General features: G+C 46.8%; 1 protein-coding gene across 8 annotated transcripts in view; it reads right to left on the bottom strand.

Moving 5' to 3' along the window:
* The window catches only part of SHOC1 (shortage in chiasmata 1), a 310,818-nt gene that overhangs the window by 90,683 nt on the left and 200,148 nt on the right, over nt 1–19,987 (bottom strand). For all 8 annotated transcript variants that reach the window (XM_083179518.1, XM_083179550.1, XM_083179508.1 and 5 more), the window contains 2 exons: nt 16,632–16,808; nt 8,631–8,738 (listed from right to left, as the gene is read on the bottom strand). In XM_083179518.1, the coding sequence (XP_083035644.1) occupies nt 8,631–8,738; nt 16,632–16,808 (285 nt within the window). The remainder of the gene's footprint in view (nt 1–8,630; nt 8,739–16,631; nt 16,809–19,987) is intronic.

The following is a 19,987-nucleotide window of genomic DNA, read 5'->3' as shown; positions in this document are numbered from 1 at the left end:
GAGTGGAGCCTGTGACCAAATAGTAGAGGGCACACATTAATTTGTGCTGGCCAGACACTGCATAGTTGGCTCCCCCAAAAGGGTCCAAATCATCTCTCACCTGCTCATATAAGTCCAACAGGTTAATGCGGTTCAGCGTAACCATCCCCACAACCTGTTGATCCGAGAGGGAGTCCAGGTACAGGCGAGCACGATACATACGTGGGGTACGCAGTAGTCGGGGGGCTACCAGGATCTGGTGCGCAGCTTCCTCCCTCCTGCGCAGCTCCTCCAAATGGGCCACATCACAGATAAGCAACTCCAAAATAGTCTGCAAAATCTCCATGTCTGAAACCCTCACAGGTGTCCTTAATGATGTTGGGGTTTATGTAGGGGTGTTTGTGAGTGAAAATGAGGGCACCTGTGGTGAAATTAACCATGTGTGCACTTGACCAAAATGAGTTCTGGGCCAAATCGCCAAACAGAACCTGGTCTGAAATAAGTGCGATTATTAGACACCTAAAAAGTGCGATTTGCGAATGCGCATTGCATTAAATAAGCGAGTTGTATACTTTTCTATACGAAAACATCTGGATGCGATAAAAATGCAAATTAATTTCGCACTTTTGGTCCGCATGCCTTAACGCACATAATATGCGATTTCAGTCCCTTAGCGCACCCTATTAAATTGGCGATTTGACGGAAAAATGCGATGTCGCCATTTTGTTGACTAATTAACGCCAAAAAACGCAAATCTCATCCCATAGAATGTCACCCTACGTGTCACTTCTCTCTTTATATCCAACCACATACAATATTGTCACATCTAGAGGGTGAGCGCAAGGCTACCTACCTAATAATATATTACCATTTAGGAGCCTGGACCACTCCAGCCTGGCAGCCCCCTTGCTACATTTGGTATCTAGCGCTAGCACTCCCAATTGTTACACAATGTCACATAGGAACAAAAAAGGCCAACAGAATTCTAGCATGTATTAAAAAGGGCATGGAAACTAGGGGCTCAAAAGTAATTATGTCACTGTACAAGGCATTGGTTAGACCTCACCTTGAATATTGAGTACAGTACTGGGCCCCACACTATAAAAAGGACATCATAGAATTAGAAAAAAAAACAAAGAAGAGCAACGAAGCTAATCAGGGGAATGGAGAATTTAAACTACGAGGAGAGATTGAGCACTTTGGGACTATTTACACTAGAGAAGAGACGTTTAAGGGGAGACATGCTCAACATGTACAAATATATCAAGGGCCAATATAAAGAACTGTCAAGCACATTTTTTACTGCAAGTAAGGAATATAGGATGCGTGGGCACGAGTTTAGATTAGAAGAAAGAAGATTTTGTTCCCTCAAAAGAAAAAAATTCTTTACGGTCAGAGCAGTCAAACTGTGGAACTCTCTCCACGGACACAATAAATACGTTTAAAATAAGGTTGGACAAACATTTATTGGATAAAAACATCCAAGGGTACTAATAAGAATCATATTCTGTCTTTAAAAACGAATCATACTTTTACAAGGGATAAGCTATTAAAACCCAGGTTAAACTCGATGGACGCAAGTCTTTATTCATCCTTATCTACTATGTAACTATGTAACTTGACACACGGTGTCTTATACACCCATAAAAGGGCAGCTGTGGAATCCACAAGCAAAGTTACATCTGTAGATTTTTGTAATTATCTATGTATCCTCCCAGTTGGTCAAATGCACAATATGTGGGGGAGTTTGATGTTACGCACACAAAGTTCTCCAGATTGATGTTTGGGAGAGGAAGGTACATCAGTCCAGAATCTGCACTCCTCAAATTGAGTAGACTTGTGGCAGATCCTTAGGTGGCTGTGGCCGATCACTGGGCCGATCTGTATGGATGAATCTGATGCCAATATTAGCTAGCCACAGGCCGCTCCGTGTAGGTGCCGCTGATCTTGTATGCGGTCGACAGACTATCTCACACTTCCAGACTATGAACCGTCCAGCGGGCCAAGTCGGGAGTGGAGTCTGCTTGCTGGGGCAGTAGTGTGCCAGCTACAATTGGTGATTACCGCACATGTGGATGACAGCCCACAGTCCGGGGCTGCATGTTCATTTGTAAAATCACAGCTACGTGCTGGAGACACCGTGCGTGTCGACTGTGCCGGGACCCACTTGTAGGCACCGTCCAAATTGATAGTGATAGTATTGGGGCAGAAGGGATCCCCCAGGTCACCGGTCAGCTCTAATGAGAAGTCCTCAAAAACACGTTTCGCCGCGCTCAGGGCGGCTTTCTCAACTCAGGATCTGAAAGCGCATGTAAATTTCCTGGGAGGTGGCGGCCATGCAAAAGAGCTGAAAAGGCCGCCAGCCCCAGGTGAAGAACACAGATGAAGAGGCTGAAGCCCTGGAGTGGGTGGGCCCCCTGGGTGAAGACAAGATGCAGTTTAAAAAAAATTTTAAAACCTGTTTCTGTTTTTATTTTAATATTTCCAACCCTGACACAGTACACATCCTCTCACCCCAGCCCTGACACAGTACACATCCCCCTCATCCCTCAGCTCTGACACAGTACACATCCCCTCACCCCTCTTCTCTCCTGTGTTACTTATCTGTGTCCATATGGCTCCTCTTCAAGAATGCAGACTTCAGCATTTACAGAGAGTGGGGAAATAACCAAGTGTCTTTGTACTGCAGTTGTCCGTGAGCGGCACACAGCAGGGGACCCAGGGTGCCATAATTTAGCCCCAAAGCCACCCCGTCATTCAACACTGCTGCCCCGCCCTCCACCACAAAGTACAGGGGTTGGTGAAAGGAGGCTGCTGAGGCGCATAATGAAGGGGAGAACTGCCCAGCAGCAGCCTGTACATCCTGATGGGCGCCGGAAGACTGTCTGTGGTGCACAGACAGTAATGGCTCCCAGAGCTCATGCAGTGTGCACCGCTGGAGCCATCTTCCCAGCTTCTGCCACCTGATGGACACCGGCGGCGCCTGCCACAGACCCCGCTGATGCTTGCCTCCCCCAAGCAGCCATGGGGTCTGCCGCACGGGAGCTAGGCCACTGTCCTTGCTAACAGAATAACCCCTGCACAGTAACTATCTAACTTAATAACCCCCAAAGGGGTCAATTTACCATCTGACGGGATTACAAAGCTATCTGTGATTGGCAGATTTAAGCATGCAATAGTAATTAAATTGAAATCAGCGCAATTTAGCATTAATTCCTATTGGTCAAAATCACAATAATAAAAAAAACCAGATGGTAAATCTACTAAAAATGTTGTAAATGATCCACACTTAAGAAGCTGATAAAATATCCTTGCAAAATACTAAGGGCAATATTCAATGCTGGGGGCGAGCTGTGACTGCGAGCAGTGCTGACTGCTCACTGTCACAGCTTTCAGGGTCAGTATTAAACTGCATACGCCATTTCCCCCTCACTCCGTTTTTGGAGTGAGGGGGAAACAGCATATTCGGCCACTAAAACAGCAAGATTTGCGGCTAAATTACTATGTTACGTTGTTTTTTTAAGTTGTAGAACAATAACATACTTTAAACAGTATTTAAATATGTATTTACAGCCACTAGATGGTGCATTTCTACTTTTTATTCAACAGTTACAACTAGCAGGCTTAGGATTCTGTGTTATCTGCAGGAGAACACATAGTTTTATCAGCTGTGGAAGAATGCCCCCATCTATCTATCTATCACAAAGCAGATCACCAACGGACTTCCATTTTTTAAGCCTGATAAAGGGTTTAGATAATTTATAAAGATTATCATATATCAGAATCTTTCATGTAGTGCATTAGCCATTCAGTCCAATTTGTATATTCTATTCTATTTAGTACATACAATTTGACCACCATGATATTCATAGATCCATACATGCATAGAGCTAAGGGCCTGATTCAGACCCTATTGCTGTTGCTACTACGCGCACAAAGTATCAATGGCCAACATTATGCGCAAATGCATGTCCTGCGTCAACGGGTGCAGACTGCCATCCCAGGCTCCAAAGTTTAGAGGGGCATCAAGACTCAGAGTCCCAGATAACAGACCCAGCGGTGGCAGCTGCAGCAGGCAATGGGGTTCAGCTGGGGCAATGCACTACTGGGTCAGAGGAGCATGTGTTGAGCTCTGATCAGAGGATCCCATCACATGCTCTGCCGACCCATGGAGATCAGCAGTAGCAGCATTAGCCTGGGAGTGACACACTTAAGGCCCCATGCACTATGCGACTTCTACAGAAGTCGCATCCAATTTCCCTTGAGCCATCCTGGCGGCAGGATCGCATGTAATACATCATATGCGGCCCATCCAGTGGCGTATGGGGCCTTGCAGACCCCGCTGTGGCTTGGAGGAACCAGCACCGGCTAGGTCTGCAGCAGGCACACAGCGTGCACTACAAGGGTCCCCCCGCCAGTCACCAGGTAAAATATGCGGCACTCCCTCCCCCCCCACTGTGGAAGCTGCCGGCTGGTGCTGCAGCCAGGGCTGTTTCTACAGGCAGACAAGCCGTGCAGCCATGCCTTAGACCACGTGGCTGCACGGCTTGTCCGCTGCTGACTGCCCACCGCTGACCACGCCCCCACCCATGCCGACCACGCCCCCTATATTTGCATCACCGTCTTCAGCCGTCAACCTCCTGGCGTTTACTGATGCCCTGTCAGGGGCTCCCACCCAATAGGCTCCAGTCACAGGTGAGCCAACTGGGGGGTCATAGGTCAGCCAATGGCAGCCAAGCCAACTCCCTGCTCTCCAGATGATTCTGCCTGCATCCTCCTGGGACCTCCCATGTTTGATGCTGATCCTCAAGGATTAACCCCTGCAGCAGCAATGTCCCTCTGGCATGCTGAGCTGGACTGTGAGGAGCACTAGGACTGGCATATGGTGACATTATGTTTATAATGGCATTGTGTGAGGGGCACTACTGGGTCATTGTGTGAGGGGCACTGCTGGGGCATTGTGTGAGGGGTACTGCTGGGGGCATCATATGTATAAGCAGAAGTACAGGTCTGGGCATTATGGTCTGTGCAATAGACATTATGGTCTTTGGCATATGGGTATCCAGGTGTGGGGCATAATGTGCAATGGGCATCATGGTGGGGGGCATAATGTGCAATGGGCATGACGGTGTGTTGCATAATGTGTAATGGGCATCAGTGTGCAGTATAATATTTATTGGGCATTACGGTGTGTGGCATACTGTGTAATTGGCATTACAGTGTACATAGAAACAACCCTGGCTGCAGTGCCATGTTGGGCATGGGACTTCACCTCCCTCGTCTGCTTTCGCTAACCTGCTACCTGCCGTCCACCGCATATCCCACCTGCTGCCTCCTGTTTGAGGCAGCAGGTGGTATTTTTTAAAATAAACTTTATGTATATTTTTTATAAATAGCATTGGGGGGGGGGGGGGGGGGCACAAATATTCTTTGGAGGGGGGTGCAAAATATATAGTTATGCCACTAGGCCTATCTGCATGCGATACCTGCTGCCTGCTGTTGGGAGGGGGTCCAACCAGTGCAGCTGCTATGGGGCCCAGGCTTGGGGGGCCCATGGACCCAGCAGGTATCCCCTGCACCCTTTTAAATGTGTCTTATTCTAAACAGTTAGTAGTACTGTAGTGTGTGGGTCCGAGGCCACGTTTTACTACCTGAGCTGGAGGGAAGGGAACTGCCGCTGCGGATGTAGTTTCGCCAGAGGTCTATACTAAACACAGAGGGAAGGGACTCGGGAGGAGCTGCTGCTGCCGCCCGGAGCCTCTGGCTACAAGGGAAGAAGAAAGTTCTGATGTTTCCGGCTGGACCCTGCCTTGGAGTCGCTGCGTGGAGGGGAGGGAGAAGGTTCCGCTACTGCTGGCCGCATCATGCCCCTGGGCTTCGTGGATGGAGGAGGTGCGGCTGTCTGGAGCTTCTGTTGCTGCCTGGACCCTGCCCTTTAGTTGCTCCGTGAAGGGGAGGGTGGAGCCTAAGGCGCCCCTGTCGGGATCTGCTTCTGTCTGTTTGGACAATGTCATGGAGCTCCTCTATGGAGGGGAGGGAGGAGGTGACGTTCCTGCTGGCTGAATGCTGCCTGGACTTGAGCTTCTGCTGCTGCCCGGACTCTTCCCTTTATCGGAGTGGAAGTGAAGAGGTGTCGCTGTCCGGAGCCTGCCTGCAGACAACAGACCTAGGTGATGGTGCACCCCCCCTTCCCCCATATATGCACACCCACACACTTCAGTCTGTATGTCTGTCTGTTGCCTCCTGCACACCCATCTGTATATTTTGCACACCCATCCCATCTGTCCCCCCATATTATGGTGCTCTCTCCTGTCTCCATACCTCCCAACTTCTGTGCTGTTGAAATAGGGACACTCGCGTGGCTTCGGAAAGGGGGCGGGCATATGCAAATGAGGGTGCAGCTTATGCTAATTAACCGCAACCTCATTTTCATACGAGAATAGACGCTGTGCGCATGCGCACAGCGTCTATTCTATTAGATTGGGGTTTCTCCCAACTGCCACCCCCCGCAGCGGGACAATGCCTGCCGCAGGTGGGACAGCGGGACAGGACCCGAAAATCGGGACTGTCCCACTGTAATCGTGACAGTTGGGAGGTATGTGTCTCCATGGCCGTCTGTTAGTCTGTCCTTAATACCCCCTGTCCATCTGACCACCCATTTGGTGCTCTGCCCATCCATTTATGTGCCCCCCCATTCTTCTTTTAGTCTGTGCCCCTATATTGGGATACTGTCTGTCCATATGTCCATCTTTGGACATGGGATCCACCTGTCATTCTATGCCCCCATATGGTGTTTTGTCTGTCTGTCCATCTCCCCATATTTGCCCCCATGTGGTGCACTATTTGTCAGTTCGTACTTGTCCCCTCAGTGGCCTAGTCCTCCCCTGTCCATCATCTGTCTGTCTGTGTCACGCTCCCTCCCTGACACTGTCTCTCTCTCTCTCCCTGGCATCTGAGGAACAGCAGGAGTTCCACTTACTCCTAAACATCAAGCTGCCTATCCCTCACCCTGCCTTCCAGGTCGTTTACACTTGAGGCAAAATAGGAACGGATCCAAGTGGGCTCAACAATCCTTGCCCCCCATCCAGCGGGACTCTTTCCAAAATATACGGTACCGTATGGACACAACTCTCAGTCACTTTAAGAATTTTAAATTTCCCCCATTTTTTCATTCCAAATATATTTTTTATCCTATTTTTTTATGTGCACAATGTATGTAAAATTGTTGATTTTAACCTGAGCTGCTATATATCTTTATTGATATTTTTCATTAAATCATGTTCAACCTTCAGGTTACTAGCATTTCTTTAACACCTTTCCTATATTAATTAGCGCAGTCTATTGTATTTTCTTTTTTGTATCTTCTTGCAGGGGAGTGACAACCCCCTTTTTGGTACTGCAGCTTATATTTTTGCAAACCAGGTCTAGCTAATTGCGCCCCTACCTGATATCTTCTTGTTATCAGCTCCTTTTCTCTCTCTCTCTCCCCCTGAAACTGTCTTTTTTGCTCCCCCTGACACAGTCTGTTTCTCCCCCTCTCTCACTGACACACTGTCTTGCTCAGACACTCTCTCTATTTCCTTCTCTCTCCCCCTCTCCCTAACATCCCCGTCTCTCTTTCCTTGTCTCTCTCCCATTTTCCTTGACACTCTATTACTCTCTTGCAACCCCTCTTTCTCCATCCCTCCCTGGCATAGTCTCTCACTCCTGCTCGCACCCCTCCCTTTCTCTCTCTTGTTCCTCTCTTTCTATAATTCCTTATTTTTCCATGAAGCCCTCTCTTTTACCCTGACCCCCTCTCTCTTCCTCTCACTCCTGACTGTATTTTTATCACCCCCCCCCTCCGACACCCTCTCGCTCCCTTTACTCCCTCCCCCCCTCCCCCTCCACCATAAGTGGCATTGTAGTGGTACGGGGGCCCCTTTGAAATTTTTGCTATGGGGCCCTCAAAATTCGAGTTACGCCCCTGGGTCAAACACAGTGATCTTACAGGCAGAGCATGTATATCTCCAGGTCCATTCCAATGTGCACGGGACTGCTCATTGGATCGGACCTCAGACACATGCTATTTGGCCTGATTTCACACAATCTCCCGGAATCGGGTGAAGTCCGCCCCAAATCGCATAGTGTATGGGGGCCTTAAGGCTATGATGGATGTTCTGCCAGCTGCTGCCTGATTACTGCTGTGACTAATGCTCTGCCAGCTGCTGCCTGATTCCTGCTGTGAGCACTTTTGTGGTGGCAAAAAAGTGCAATAAAGAGCGATAATGTGCGATTTTTAGTCATGAAAATGTGCGATTTTTAGTCATGAAAATGTGCAATTTTTAGTCATGAAGATGTGCGAGTTTTAGTCATGAAAATGTGCAAATTTGAGGAAATGTGCGATTTTGTGTTAAAAAAAAAAGAAAAAGAAATGGCGTCGGGTCCCCCCTAATGAGCATAACCAGTCCCCTGGGTTGATTGAGCATGTGATATCCAGGAAGCTCTGCATCAGCCATACTGTTTCCATCTGAAGCACAGATGTTTAACAAATGATTTAACAATCTGGATGGTGTTTGAATATTTTGCAGCCTCGTTACGTTATGTGTTGCCCGGATACAGAGACGTTTTTCAGTTAAAGTGGAAGCTGTAGTAATAAAAGCTGTAAAGACCTGTTGCTGTATCTAAGGAACAAGTAAGGACCAAATCTCGGAGTGTCACCAGGATATGTAGGAGAGAAGCATTCTTGAATATGGTCATGTTTTTGTCGCTTTTATTTCCTGAAAAGAAAGAAAACATAATGTAATAAAAACAAAACAAAACAAAAAACCCAGGATGATTGCAAGGTAGACAAGTAAACAATTCATATGACTAGATGAGTGTGGTAAAGAGAATTATCTGATCATTTCTCCAGCACCACTACGTTCTATGGTAAACATTTTAAAAAGTGGGGAAGGTCTAAAGCAGGGGTGGGGAACCTCAGGCCCTGGGGCCGTATGCGGCCGTATGGCCCTCCCATCCACCAGGCAGCTTTGCCAGAAGTCAAGTAAAGGGGAATTCTCGCGAGAGGTCGGTAGTTCTCGCAAGTTTCCTCTTAATCAACAGCAACTGGAGACTGTCAGTCCTATTCAGCGGCAGCCGCCGAAGCGTGGGGCGGCTGCAGCAGGATAAATTTGAGACATTTTTACATATGGCCCCCGAAGGATTTTTTCCCCATACAAACGGCCCTTGGCACAAAAAAGGTTCCCCACCCCTGGTCTAAAGCAAGGGTAATTTTTTTTTTTTTATATCAATTTTTTATTGAGTCAAAGCATCAAATCAACACAGAATACATTACTGTGCTTTCAAGCATGTATGTCAAATATCAAAGATTCAAATATACAAAATGGGGTTACATAGGTTTCCCTATTTTTGTAACATGTGTTTAAAATAATGATCGTAACAGAAGGGAGCAGATTAGTCCAGGACTAGCAGAGGGTTGTTAAGTAACATCTGTTCTTCGTACCAGCTATTATTTTGGAAACATTGATGGAGAGTTTGTTTAGTCGACATGGGTAAGGTTTCCATATAGCTGTTCCAGGTAGCAAAGAACTGTTTGGTACGTGAGTCCTTTTGGAGGGAGGCCTCCAACCAATCCTTGTGAAAAATAAAAAACAGTTTGTCTCTGAACATTGCCAAGGCTGGAGGGGAGTTTTGGATCCACACCTGGAGAATCGTTTTGTGGGCAGCGGATGAGATTGTCAGCATCAATTTTTTGATGGGTTTAGGGGCCCTAGTCTCTTCCGGGAGGATGCCGAATATGGCCCACTCTGTGGTGAGTGGAGTGAAATTTACCAGGTGTTCGTTGGCGAAGTCACGAACCTCTGCCCAGAATCCCCTAACCAGCAAGGGTAATTTAATGAAAAATGTTGTACACCATAATAAAAGAATTGTAATTCTAATAATAATAATAATAATAAAGTATTTGGGGTTTGATGGCTAGAGGGATAAAAGCTGCTAAACTGTTGCCTTTATTCAAGGGCATAACTACCATAGGTGCAGGGAGTGCAGCTGCTTTGGGGCCCACAGCTGAGAGTAGCCACCTTCCCTGTCACAGTTATATGTATTATATTCAGGGGCATAGCTACCATAGGTGCAGCTGCTATGGGGACCACAGCTGATAGGGAATTCTCCCATTTATTAAACTTGCAACATAATATTTACAATGGTTACAGCAAGCATGTCCAACGTTGGCCCTCCAGATGTTGTGAAACTACACATCCCAGCATGCTTTGCAATAGTTTTAGCATTCTCTAATAGCAAAACTGTGGCAAAGCATGCTGGGATGTGTAGTTTCACAACATCTGGAGGGCCAACGTTGGACATGCCTGGGTTACAGTATAATACAGTAAATAAATAAATAGGATTTTACATCATAGAACACATACTGTACGGTAATTATAATATAAAGTAATGCAATCTGCAATAATACCAAAAGATGCTTCTTCATCAAAACCAATAACACAGCAAAGAACTATACACACATAAGCACTAAGCTTAAACAAAACAACAAACTATTTACATATTTTGCAAAGAAAAACTGAGCAAAGCTTTTTAGGTCTATGCAAATCTATTTGGGTTATAAAAGCAGGACCCTGCTCACTTTCCCTTTACAATCCTTGGTGAGACCCTTCTAGAGGATCCAGCATTCTTACAAGTCCCCCTATTATTAGAGAATTTACCCTTCATCACCACCATTTTCCCCAGAGTCCGCACTAGGAGGGGGTTCTGGGTCTGGCTGTTCACAAGCAGTTTTCATTACCAGGCACTGATCGTTCTGATTGTTACTTGGACCAATTACTGAACCAGATGATTATAGACTATCACAGTACCATTGTTCCCATCGACAATTAACTCCACATCACTCAGGCCACCACCATCCCCCACACTATCTTCTTTCACCAGCTCTGTGCCAACTGGGTCCCACTCCAAACTATCCTGGATTTCTACATCAGAATCCATTTCAGATGCCTTTTTCTTTTCAATATTATTTTTCTTATCCTTGCCCTTCTTCCCCAGTCCCACGGAAACCTTTGGGCTTACAACCAAAATCCCAGGATCCCGACAATCCTGATCCGGGATTGGCCTCCCTACTTGTGCTGTGTGCTGATGCGCTGGCTGTTTTACACCTGTTGAAGAAAGAGATTGCACTTCTTGGGCATTAACTCCTGGTTTGCCAACTGGTGCACCCAATGTCACCCCAGAGGTGCCTGCCTCAGTGCCTTTTTTCACCATTCCTAGCTGGAAGGCAGAACACTGCACTTCCAAACCTTAAAGGTATGTACACAAGGGGCAATATATCGCCAGCAATCATATTGCTCAGTGTCTACTTTTCATCAGCGATGACACTGTAATGAGATGCGAAAACGGGAAAATGTTACTAAAATTCACCACACATGCAGACCAGGTTCTGACAGGCGAATTTGCCAGAACCATGCACAGAACATTGTCTTAAAAAATGTGTAAAAGTTAATAACCAGCCCTGGGCTCATTGAGCCGTACCTGGTTCCAAAAATACCGGGGACAAAAAGCGTAGGGGTCCCCTGTATTTCTGAAACCAGCCCCGGACTCTTGGACCGGTTCTGGTTCCAAAAATACAGGGGGACAAAAAATCTGGGGGTCCCCCTTATTTTAAAACCAGCACCAGGCTCCAACAGCGCGCAGTGTCATGCCACAGCCGGGGGACACTTTTTACATTAGGTCCCCCGGCTGTACCATGAGCACCATGGCATGGTCAGTCTTGGATGGGGTACCTGGGGGAGTGGGGACCCCCCAATAAATGGGTCCCCCCAAGCTTCACCCGTCCAGGCCTGAAGCCTGGGGCAGTCACCGTTGTCCCTGGGCTTTGGACGCCGGCCTGATGGGGTTAAAACAATAATACATAACATTGCTTTAAACATTTGAACTACAAGTGCCAGCAGGCCTCCCCCGCATGCTGGTACTTTGCGAACCACAAGGACCAGCATGCGGGGCATTAATGGGCCCGCTGGGACTTGTAGTCCACCTGTAAAAAGAATGTTAAAATAAAAGACACACACAGAAAAGTAAAACTTTATTAAACACACAAACACACACCTCACTTTTACACCAATATACTTACTGACCCAGGGTCCTGCGCTGCCTCCCTCCTCCAGAGCCAGCTCACCCCGCACTGACAGCAGGGTGAGCCGGCTATCTCCGGCGCTGCAGACGCTTCTAGCGTGGTTTGTCGATGCCAACATAGCTGAGCCCTGATTGATGCCCTGCATGCTGGGACTTGTGGTTCGCCAAGTCCCAGCATGCGGGGGAGGACTGCTGGCACTTGTTGTTCACCTGTTTAAAGCAATGTTATGTATGATTGTCCAAAGCCCATGACAGCCCGGGCTTCAGCAATGGATGGGTGAAGCCCGGGGGGGGTTACCCCTTTATTGAGGGGGGTCCCCACTCCCCCAGGTACCTTGTCCAAGGCTGACCAGCCACAGTGCTCATGGTACGGCCGGGGACCATATGTAAAAAGTGTCCCCTGGCTGGGGCATGACACCGCGGGCTGTTGGAGCCCGGTGCTGGTTTCAAAATACGGGGGACCCCAGATTTTTTTTGTCCCCCGTATTTTTGGAACCAGGACCGGTCCAAGAGTCCGGAGCTGGTTTCAGAAATGCAGGGGAACCCTACGCTTTTTGTCCCCCGTATTTTTGGAACCAGGGCTGGCTCAATGAGCCCGAGGCTGGTTATGCTCAGGAGTGGGGACCTCACGCCATTTTTTTAACACAAATTCGCACATTTTCATGACTAAAAATCGCACATTTTCATGACTAAAAACACGCAGCTCATTAATTATGCAAATTTGCAGCAAAAAAATTTATTTTAAAAAGTGCGATAATGGGCGATTTTGGAAAGTGACTAAAACTCTCATCTTATTAAGGGGGAAATTTACTAATATGAAAAACCTAGTTTTTCGTATTAGTATTTTCCCTACGACTGCATACGACTGTTTCAGTCGTATGCAAAGTCGTGTTCCGGAGGGGAATTTACAAAGCAGTCATATACGACTGCTTTGTAACCCTCCAATGTCGTACTAATTCGTATTAGCTGGCCATATATACGGCCGCTAATACGAATTTTTCAGGCAGTCTGCACGGATCAGTCAGATCCGTGCAGGCTGCAATGTGTAGAAAAAATAAATAAATAAAAAAAACGGCGTGGGGTCCCCCCCACAGCTGTAACCAGCACCAGGCTGAAAGAGCCGGGGCCGGTAATTAAAAATCAGGGAACCCGACAAATAGGGGTTCGTCGATTTTTAACAACCAGCCCCAGGCTCCAGGTCCGGGGCTGGTTCACAAAATACGGGGGACAAAATGACTACTTGATCCCCCGTATTTTAAGAACCAACCCCAGGCCAAACCAGCCAGCAGGGTAATGTCACAGCCGGGGGACACTTATTATATAAGGTCCTGCGGCCAAAACATTAACTCTACCGACCAGTCAGCCTGGCCAGGGGCCCTGGGGGAGTGGGGACCCCCCCCAATAAAGGGTTCCCCCCCTCCCGGACTTACCTGACCAGACTGAAGCCTGGTGCTGTCCCCGATGACCCTGGGCTGTGGTCACCGGGCTGATTTCAGTGTTAAAAAAAATAGATGAAAAACTATTGTTTAAAACTGTGGAACTATGAGTCCCAGCAAGCCTACCCCGCAAGCTGGGACTTGGAGAACCACAAGTCCCCTCTGGCACTTGTAGTTCCACAGTAATAAAAATAGTACAATAAATACACACTGACACAATGAAAATAAAACTTTAATACATCCATTACACACATACTGATACTTACCTATCTTCAGCCCGTAGGTAGCCCTCTGTCCTGGTGTCCGGTGTCGTCCTCCAGGTCCATGTCGGCGGTCCGTGTTGCCCTCCAGGTCCATGGCGGTGTCCGGGTCCGAAGTAATCCATGGTGGAGCTGTGGAAGGAAATCCTACTCACCTGGTCCTGTGGTGAAGATGTCTGCTCTTGGTCCGCCGTAGTCCAGGTATTCTTCAAGCTGCCGGCACTCCCCGCACTCTCCGCATCGCACTGAGGAGAGATGCAGAGATATTTCATATTCTGCGCCTCTTCTCAGGATGATTCTATTGGCCGCCTAGCGGCCAATCAGGAGCCGACTTTCTTGGCTTTCTGAGAAGAGGCGCCGAGTATGAAATATCTCAGCATCTCTCCTCAGTGCGATGCGGAGAGTGCGTGGAGCGCCGGCAGCTTGAAGATTACCTGGACTACGGCGGACCAAGAGAAGACATCTTCACCACAGGACCAGGTGAGTAGGATTTCCTTCCACAGTTCCACCATGGATTACTTCGGACCCGGACACCGCCATGGACCTGGAGGACGACCCGGACACCGCCATGGACCTGGAGGACGACACGGACCGCCGACATGGACCTGGAGGACGACACAGGACACCGGACACCAGGACAGAGGGCTACCTACGGGCTGAAGATAGGTAAGTATCAGTATGTGTGTAATGGATGTATTAAAGTTTTATTTTTATTGTGTCAGTGTGTATTTATTGTACTATTTTTATTACTGTGGAACTACAAGTGCCAGCGGGCCCTTTAATGCCCTGCAGGCTGGGACTTGTGGTTCTCCAAGTCCCAGCTTGCGGGGTAGGCTTGCTGGGACTCATAGTTCCACAGTTTTAAACAATAGTTTTTCAGCTATTTTTTTAACACTGAAATCAGCCCGGTGACCACAGCCCAGGGTCACCGGGGACAGCACCAGGCTTCAGCCTGGTCAGGTAAGTCCTGGAGGGGGGGACCCCTTTATTAGGGGGGTCCCCACTCCCCCAGGGCCCCAGGCCAGGCTGACTGGTCGGTAGGGTTAATGTTTTGGCCGCGGGACCTTATATAATAAGTGTCCCCCGGCTGTGACATTACCCTGCTGGCTGGTTTGGCCTGGGGCTGGTTCTTAAAATACGGGGGACCCCTAGTCATTTTGTCCTCCGTATTTTGTGAACCAGCCCTGGACCTGGAGCCTGGGGCTGGTTGTTAAAAATCGGGGAACCCCTATTTGTCGGGTTCCCTGCTTTTTAATTACCGGCCCCGGCTCTTTCAGTCTGGTGCTGGTTACAGCTGTGGGGGGGACCCCACGCCGTTTTTTTTTTTTATATTTATTTATTTTTCTATTTTTTTACACTAAAGCCTGCACGGATCTGACTGATCCGTGCAGGCTTAAAGCAAATACGACAGGACAATCAAGGTGTATTTTCCTGTCGTATTTTCGTGCCTTTTTTACGTATTATCAATACGGCTGCTTAGTACCTCAGGAACCACCATTCTTTTGAATGGTGATTCCTGTCGTATTCTATCGATGGTGTAGACATTCGTATTTGTAAATACAAATACGAATGTCCCATCTTTAGGAATACGAATTGCTGTATTTTTGGGATAGTAAATCCCGAAAATACAAATGTGTAAAAAATAGGTGTATTTCTGCCTACGAATACACCTATTTTTTACGAATTTATATTAGTAAATTTCCCCCTAAATGTCACCCAAAGGCTTATGAAAATGAAAGGTGCAGTAGGAACTATGTACATTTCTTTATGTCCAGCAGAGGTCAGTAGAAAATAAGAAAAACAATCAGGTTCAATGCAATAAATACATAGGGCCTAATTTGCAGGACAAATTTGTCCTCAAAATGGGCTAAACAATGTGCATTGCAGTGGGGCAAATGTAACATGTGCAGAGAGAGTTACGGTGCCCACACACACGTTTTGTGCTAGATGCCTTTTTTTCTTGATCGCATCTGGTTCAAAACGCATGTGATACGTTACAACAGCGTGTAATTTGAACTAGATGCGATGCCTGCACATACTTTCCTTGGCTTGCGATATAATCTACTCAGGAGCGCGCATTGCAAGCCATAACAAACACCGTGCAGTTTGAACTACAATTGATGCGTTTTAAACTAAGAAGTTCAAAAGACACCATTAGATTTCAGTGGGGGGTGTTCAAACTGAAATCTAAATTGTAGTGTAAAAATAAAGCAACCAGTATTTACCCTGCACAGAAACAAAAAACTCACCCAAATATAACTCTCTCTGCACATGTTACATATGCCCCACCTGCAGTGCATATGGTTTCACACGTTTTGAGAACAACTTTGTCCTGCAATCAGGTCTAAAATAGGCATATACTGTACAGGTACATTTACTAAGATGGGAGTCATATTGAAGACGGGTTGTTGCTATGGGCAACCAATCAGATTATATCTATTATGTTCTAGAAGATGCTAAATAAATAAGTAGATTCTGATTGGTGGCGATGGACAATATCCCATCTTCAATAGAACTCCCATCTTAGTAAATAAACCCCATAGACTTGGCTTAATATACCGTTGAACACAAAGATGCCCTATTTCTGTGCGTGCAAAAATAGAGCAGCCTGTAAAGACAAGGTCGGTAATTTTTCAAGTATTTAGCATTCCATACCTCCCAACTCTGTAGCCAGCCCATTGGGGATACCTGCAGGGGAGTATGGCCAGGGCTATGTGAGCTGCTGACCCTAACGGACGACCCCCCCCCCCTCCCCTGTCTCATAGATGCTGACTGTACTGTGCAAATTGGGACAGTTAGGAGGTATGCATTCACTAGCCACTGTATACAAACATACCTGTTTTGCAGTTATCACTGATAATTTTTTCTTGTTGGCGTAAAAAAAAGCGAGTACAGTCAAAAGTTACTGAGGCGAAATTCCACTCCATGCAGGCAGAGACACCAAGGCCCATGAGTTTCTTTAGTATAGGCACTGCTTCAGCTTGAAGGACTCTGTAAGCCTGACATTGGCTGTCTGTTTGTAGAAAGTACAATATGTTATTTACACAGTTGCCAATATCTGAATTAGATTTCTAGAACTGTTGCTTGTCATATGCTACTATATATGTCACATGTCATCAGTGTGGGACTGGGGCATGAAGGGCCCACAGAGGAATGCAGTGGTAGGGGCCTGTGTTTAGGGTTGTGACCAGCCAACACATTTGCTTAATGTAAATGATGAAGCGGGCCGCATCGCCACGTGCTCCCGAAAGGGGGCTATTGTCTCACCAAAAGGGGGCATGAATTTGTGGCAATGCCACAATTGCGGTCCATACCCCCATTTTTTTGTCACTATTGGGGGCATGGCCAGTGCTCTGTGAGCTGCAGGCATGCCCCTTTTGCACTGTCTCTCCGACGGTGAAATGATTCATAATTGAATGCAGAGTTTGCTAGCAGGCAAACATTGACGAATATAAAACACGCAGGGATCAGTGAGATCCATGCAGTGCGTCTGTTTGTAAATGTAAAAGAAAGTGTTGAGAAAAAAAAGGCAGTGTGCTCACCCTTTCTACACATAACCAGCTCTGGGTTTTCTGTGCTGCACAATAAAACTAGCTATGGCTAGATAGCATGAAAACCCTAGACCAGTGTTCAATTTCCTGTCTGCTGTGTGTTTGAAAGTGGCCACATACCCCAAGAGCGAGCACCCATACCTGCCTGGGGTGCTCATCTAATACTCCACAGAGAATCAGGGCAGCCAACAGAAATCCTGGGCCCCGGTACAACAACTTCCTGGGGTCCCCACGGACGGAGCTCCCGCACACTCTGCGGACCCGTTGTTACCCCACTGCTTCCAAGGTGGATACACGTACAAAAATTTACACTGTAATGCCTATTACACGTCACACACCCATTACATATTATACCACATGACATAATGCTCATTACACGCTATGCCACACACCGTAATGCTCATTGCATATTAAGGGGTTAACATGCTCTGCCAGGGGTTAACCTGTCTGCCCTGATTTACATGCTCTGCCAGGGTTTAACATGCTCTGCCAGGGGTTACATGCTCTTTGCAAAGGATTTACACATACCCTCCAACATGGCCCATTCCATTAGTTACAAAATGCTCTGTTCCTGGACTTCCCTTACAGATGTGAGCCTGCAGCACAGTCCAATATTCAAAAAGGGGGGGTCATACAGTATATACTGACACCCCAAGCATCACTGTCCTGGACTCACTGGCAGTTGATGTGACCCCCTATTTGAATATTGGACTGTGCTGGAGTCCAACCTCTGTAACTACCACTGGCAGGGAAGTCCAGGAACAGAGTATTTTGTACCTAATGGAATAGGTCATGTTGGGGGTACTTGCCACCAAATAAAAAAAAAACTGTGTGTCCAGACCAGGGCCCCCCTGACAGGCCCGGGCCCGGGTAAATTGTACCTGCTCCCCCCCTCTCTCGGCACCCCTGCAGAGAATAGCATCCACTATATTGCAATGAGCCTCCATAAATACTCACATGCTTAATTGGTAGCTCCTCCTCAAACAATCTCTAATAGCGACAGCAAGTGATGTCACAACAGCATAGCCCAAATCAAACATTAGAGCCTCCAATGTAAATCCTATTAATCAGGACATTTCAAGTAAAATAGAAAGCACCTTAATTATCTTATCTTAACACCTCCTTACTTCCGGTTTGTGTTCCACCAGACAAGAAGTCAATGGATGATGCACTCCAAATACCTGAGGTAGCATCAAATAAGGCCTAAACAGAGCTGTTTGTTGTCGCATAGTCAGAAGTTTCTGATGCATTCCAGCGCATAGAAACTGCAAGAATCATTATGAAAACACATTGCACAAAGGCACGGGTTGGGATCATTTGGTCTATTGCATTATGGTCGAAAGTCATTAGGTCGAATCCATTAGGTCGACATGCTAAAAAGTCGACATGACTCTAGGTCGACATGGGAAAAGGTCGACATGATTCTAGGTCGAAAGGTCATTAGTTCGACAAGGTCATTAGTTCGACATTGTCTATGTCGACATTCACAAGGTCGACATGGGGTTTTTCACTGTTATTTTACCTGAATGTCAACACAGTCGACATGGACACAGTTTAAAGTGCACTGCATCCCCTCGCATCGCTCGCTGCGCTCGCGATGCGTCGGGCACGGTGCCTCGCTACGCTCGGCACACTATTTTATTCTCCCACCACGCCCTAGTGGATGGTAGGGCATGAAATACCGCCTGTCGGCACATGTTGGCTCAAAAAACAGTGAAAAACTCCATGTCGACCTTGTGAATGTCGACATAGACAATGTCGAACTAATGACCTTGTCGAACTAATGACCTGTCGAACTAATGACCTTTCGAACTAGAATCATGTCGACCTTTTCCCATGTCGACCTAGAGTCATGTCGACCTTTTAGCATGTCGACCTAATGGATTCGACCTAATGACTGTCGACCATAATGCAGTAGACCAAATGACCGCATCCCAAAGGCACACTATAAAATAGAGCATGGGGAATGTCTTAGAGGCAAATAAAACGCTTGCATAGATTTTAAATACACCACACACAAATATCGATACTTGAGACATCAATAGCCAACAAAAATCCCAAAAGATCAAACCCCCTCACATTTTTTTTCCTCCAAAAACATTTCTTTATGCAGAACAACTGTTAGGAGATAAAAAAATGATCAAAGGGTCATCATTAATGCATAAATAGATCCAAATTATTGTACTAGCCTCCTTCTTCAGAAGCTGCAGTCCTCTCTTTGGCCCTTATTTTAGTTTATTCTTTCTTAGATGGACAAAACCATGTGCACTGCAGGTGGGGCAGATGTAACTTGTGCAGAGAGAATTAGATTTGGGTGGGGTTTTAATTCAAAGTGAGATCTAAATTGCAGTGTAAAAATAAAGCAGCCAGTATTTACCCTGCACAGAAACACAATAACTCACTCAAATCTAATTCTCTCTGCACATTTTACATCTGCCCCCCTGCAGTGCACATGGTTTTGTCCATCTAAGAAGGAATTTGTCAGAAAGAGTGAACTAGAGTAAGGCCCTTTGTGAGTGACACCCAATCTAGAACCATATACTTGTAGGCCACAACGTAGTGCTGTATCTGTATGAAATGAGCCACTATTACTTTGTCAGAGTTACCTCTCTCAAAGGCTAACCAGAAATCCAAAAGATGT

The sequence above is a fragment of the Crinia signifera genome, chromosome 1 (genome assembly GCF_055691185.1).
Source record: "Crinia signifera chromosome 1, ASM5569118v1, whole genome shotgun sequence".
Taxonomy (NCBI): domain Eukaryota; kingdom Metazoa; phylum Chordata; class Amphibia; order Anura; family Myobatrachidae; genus Crinia; species Crinia signifera.
Note: the sequence above shows the minus strand (reverse complement) of the source record. Positions and strands in the feature narration are given on the sequence as shown.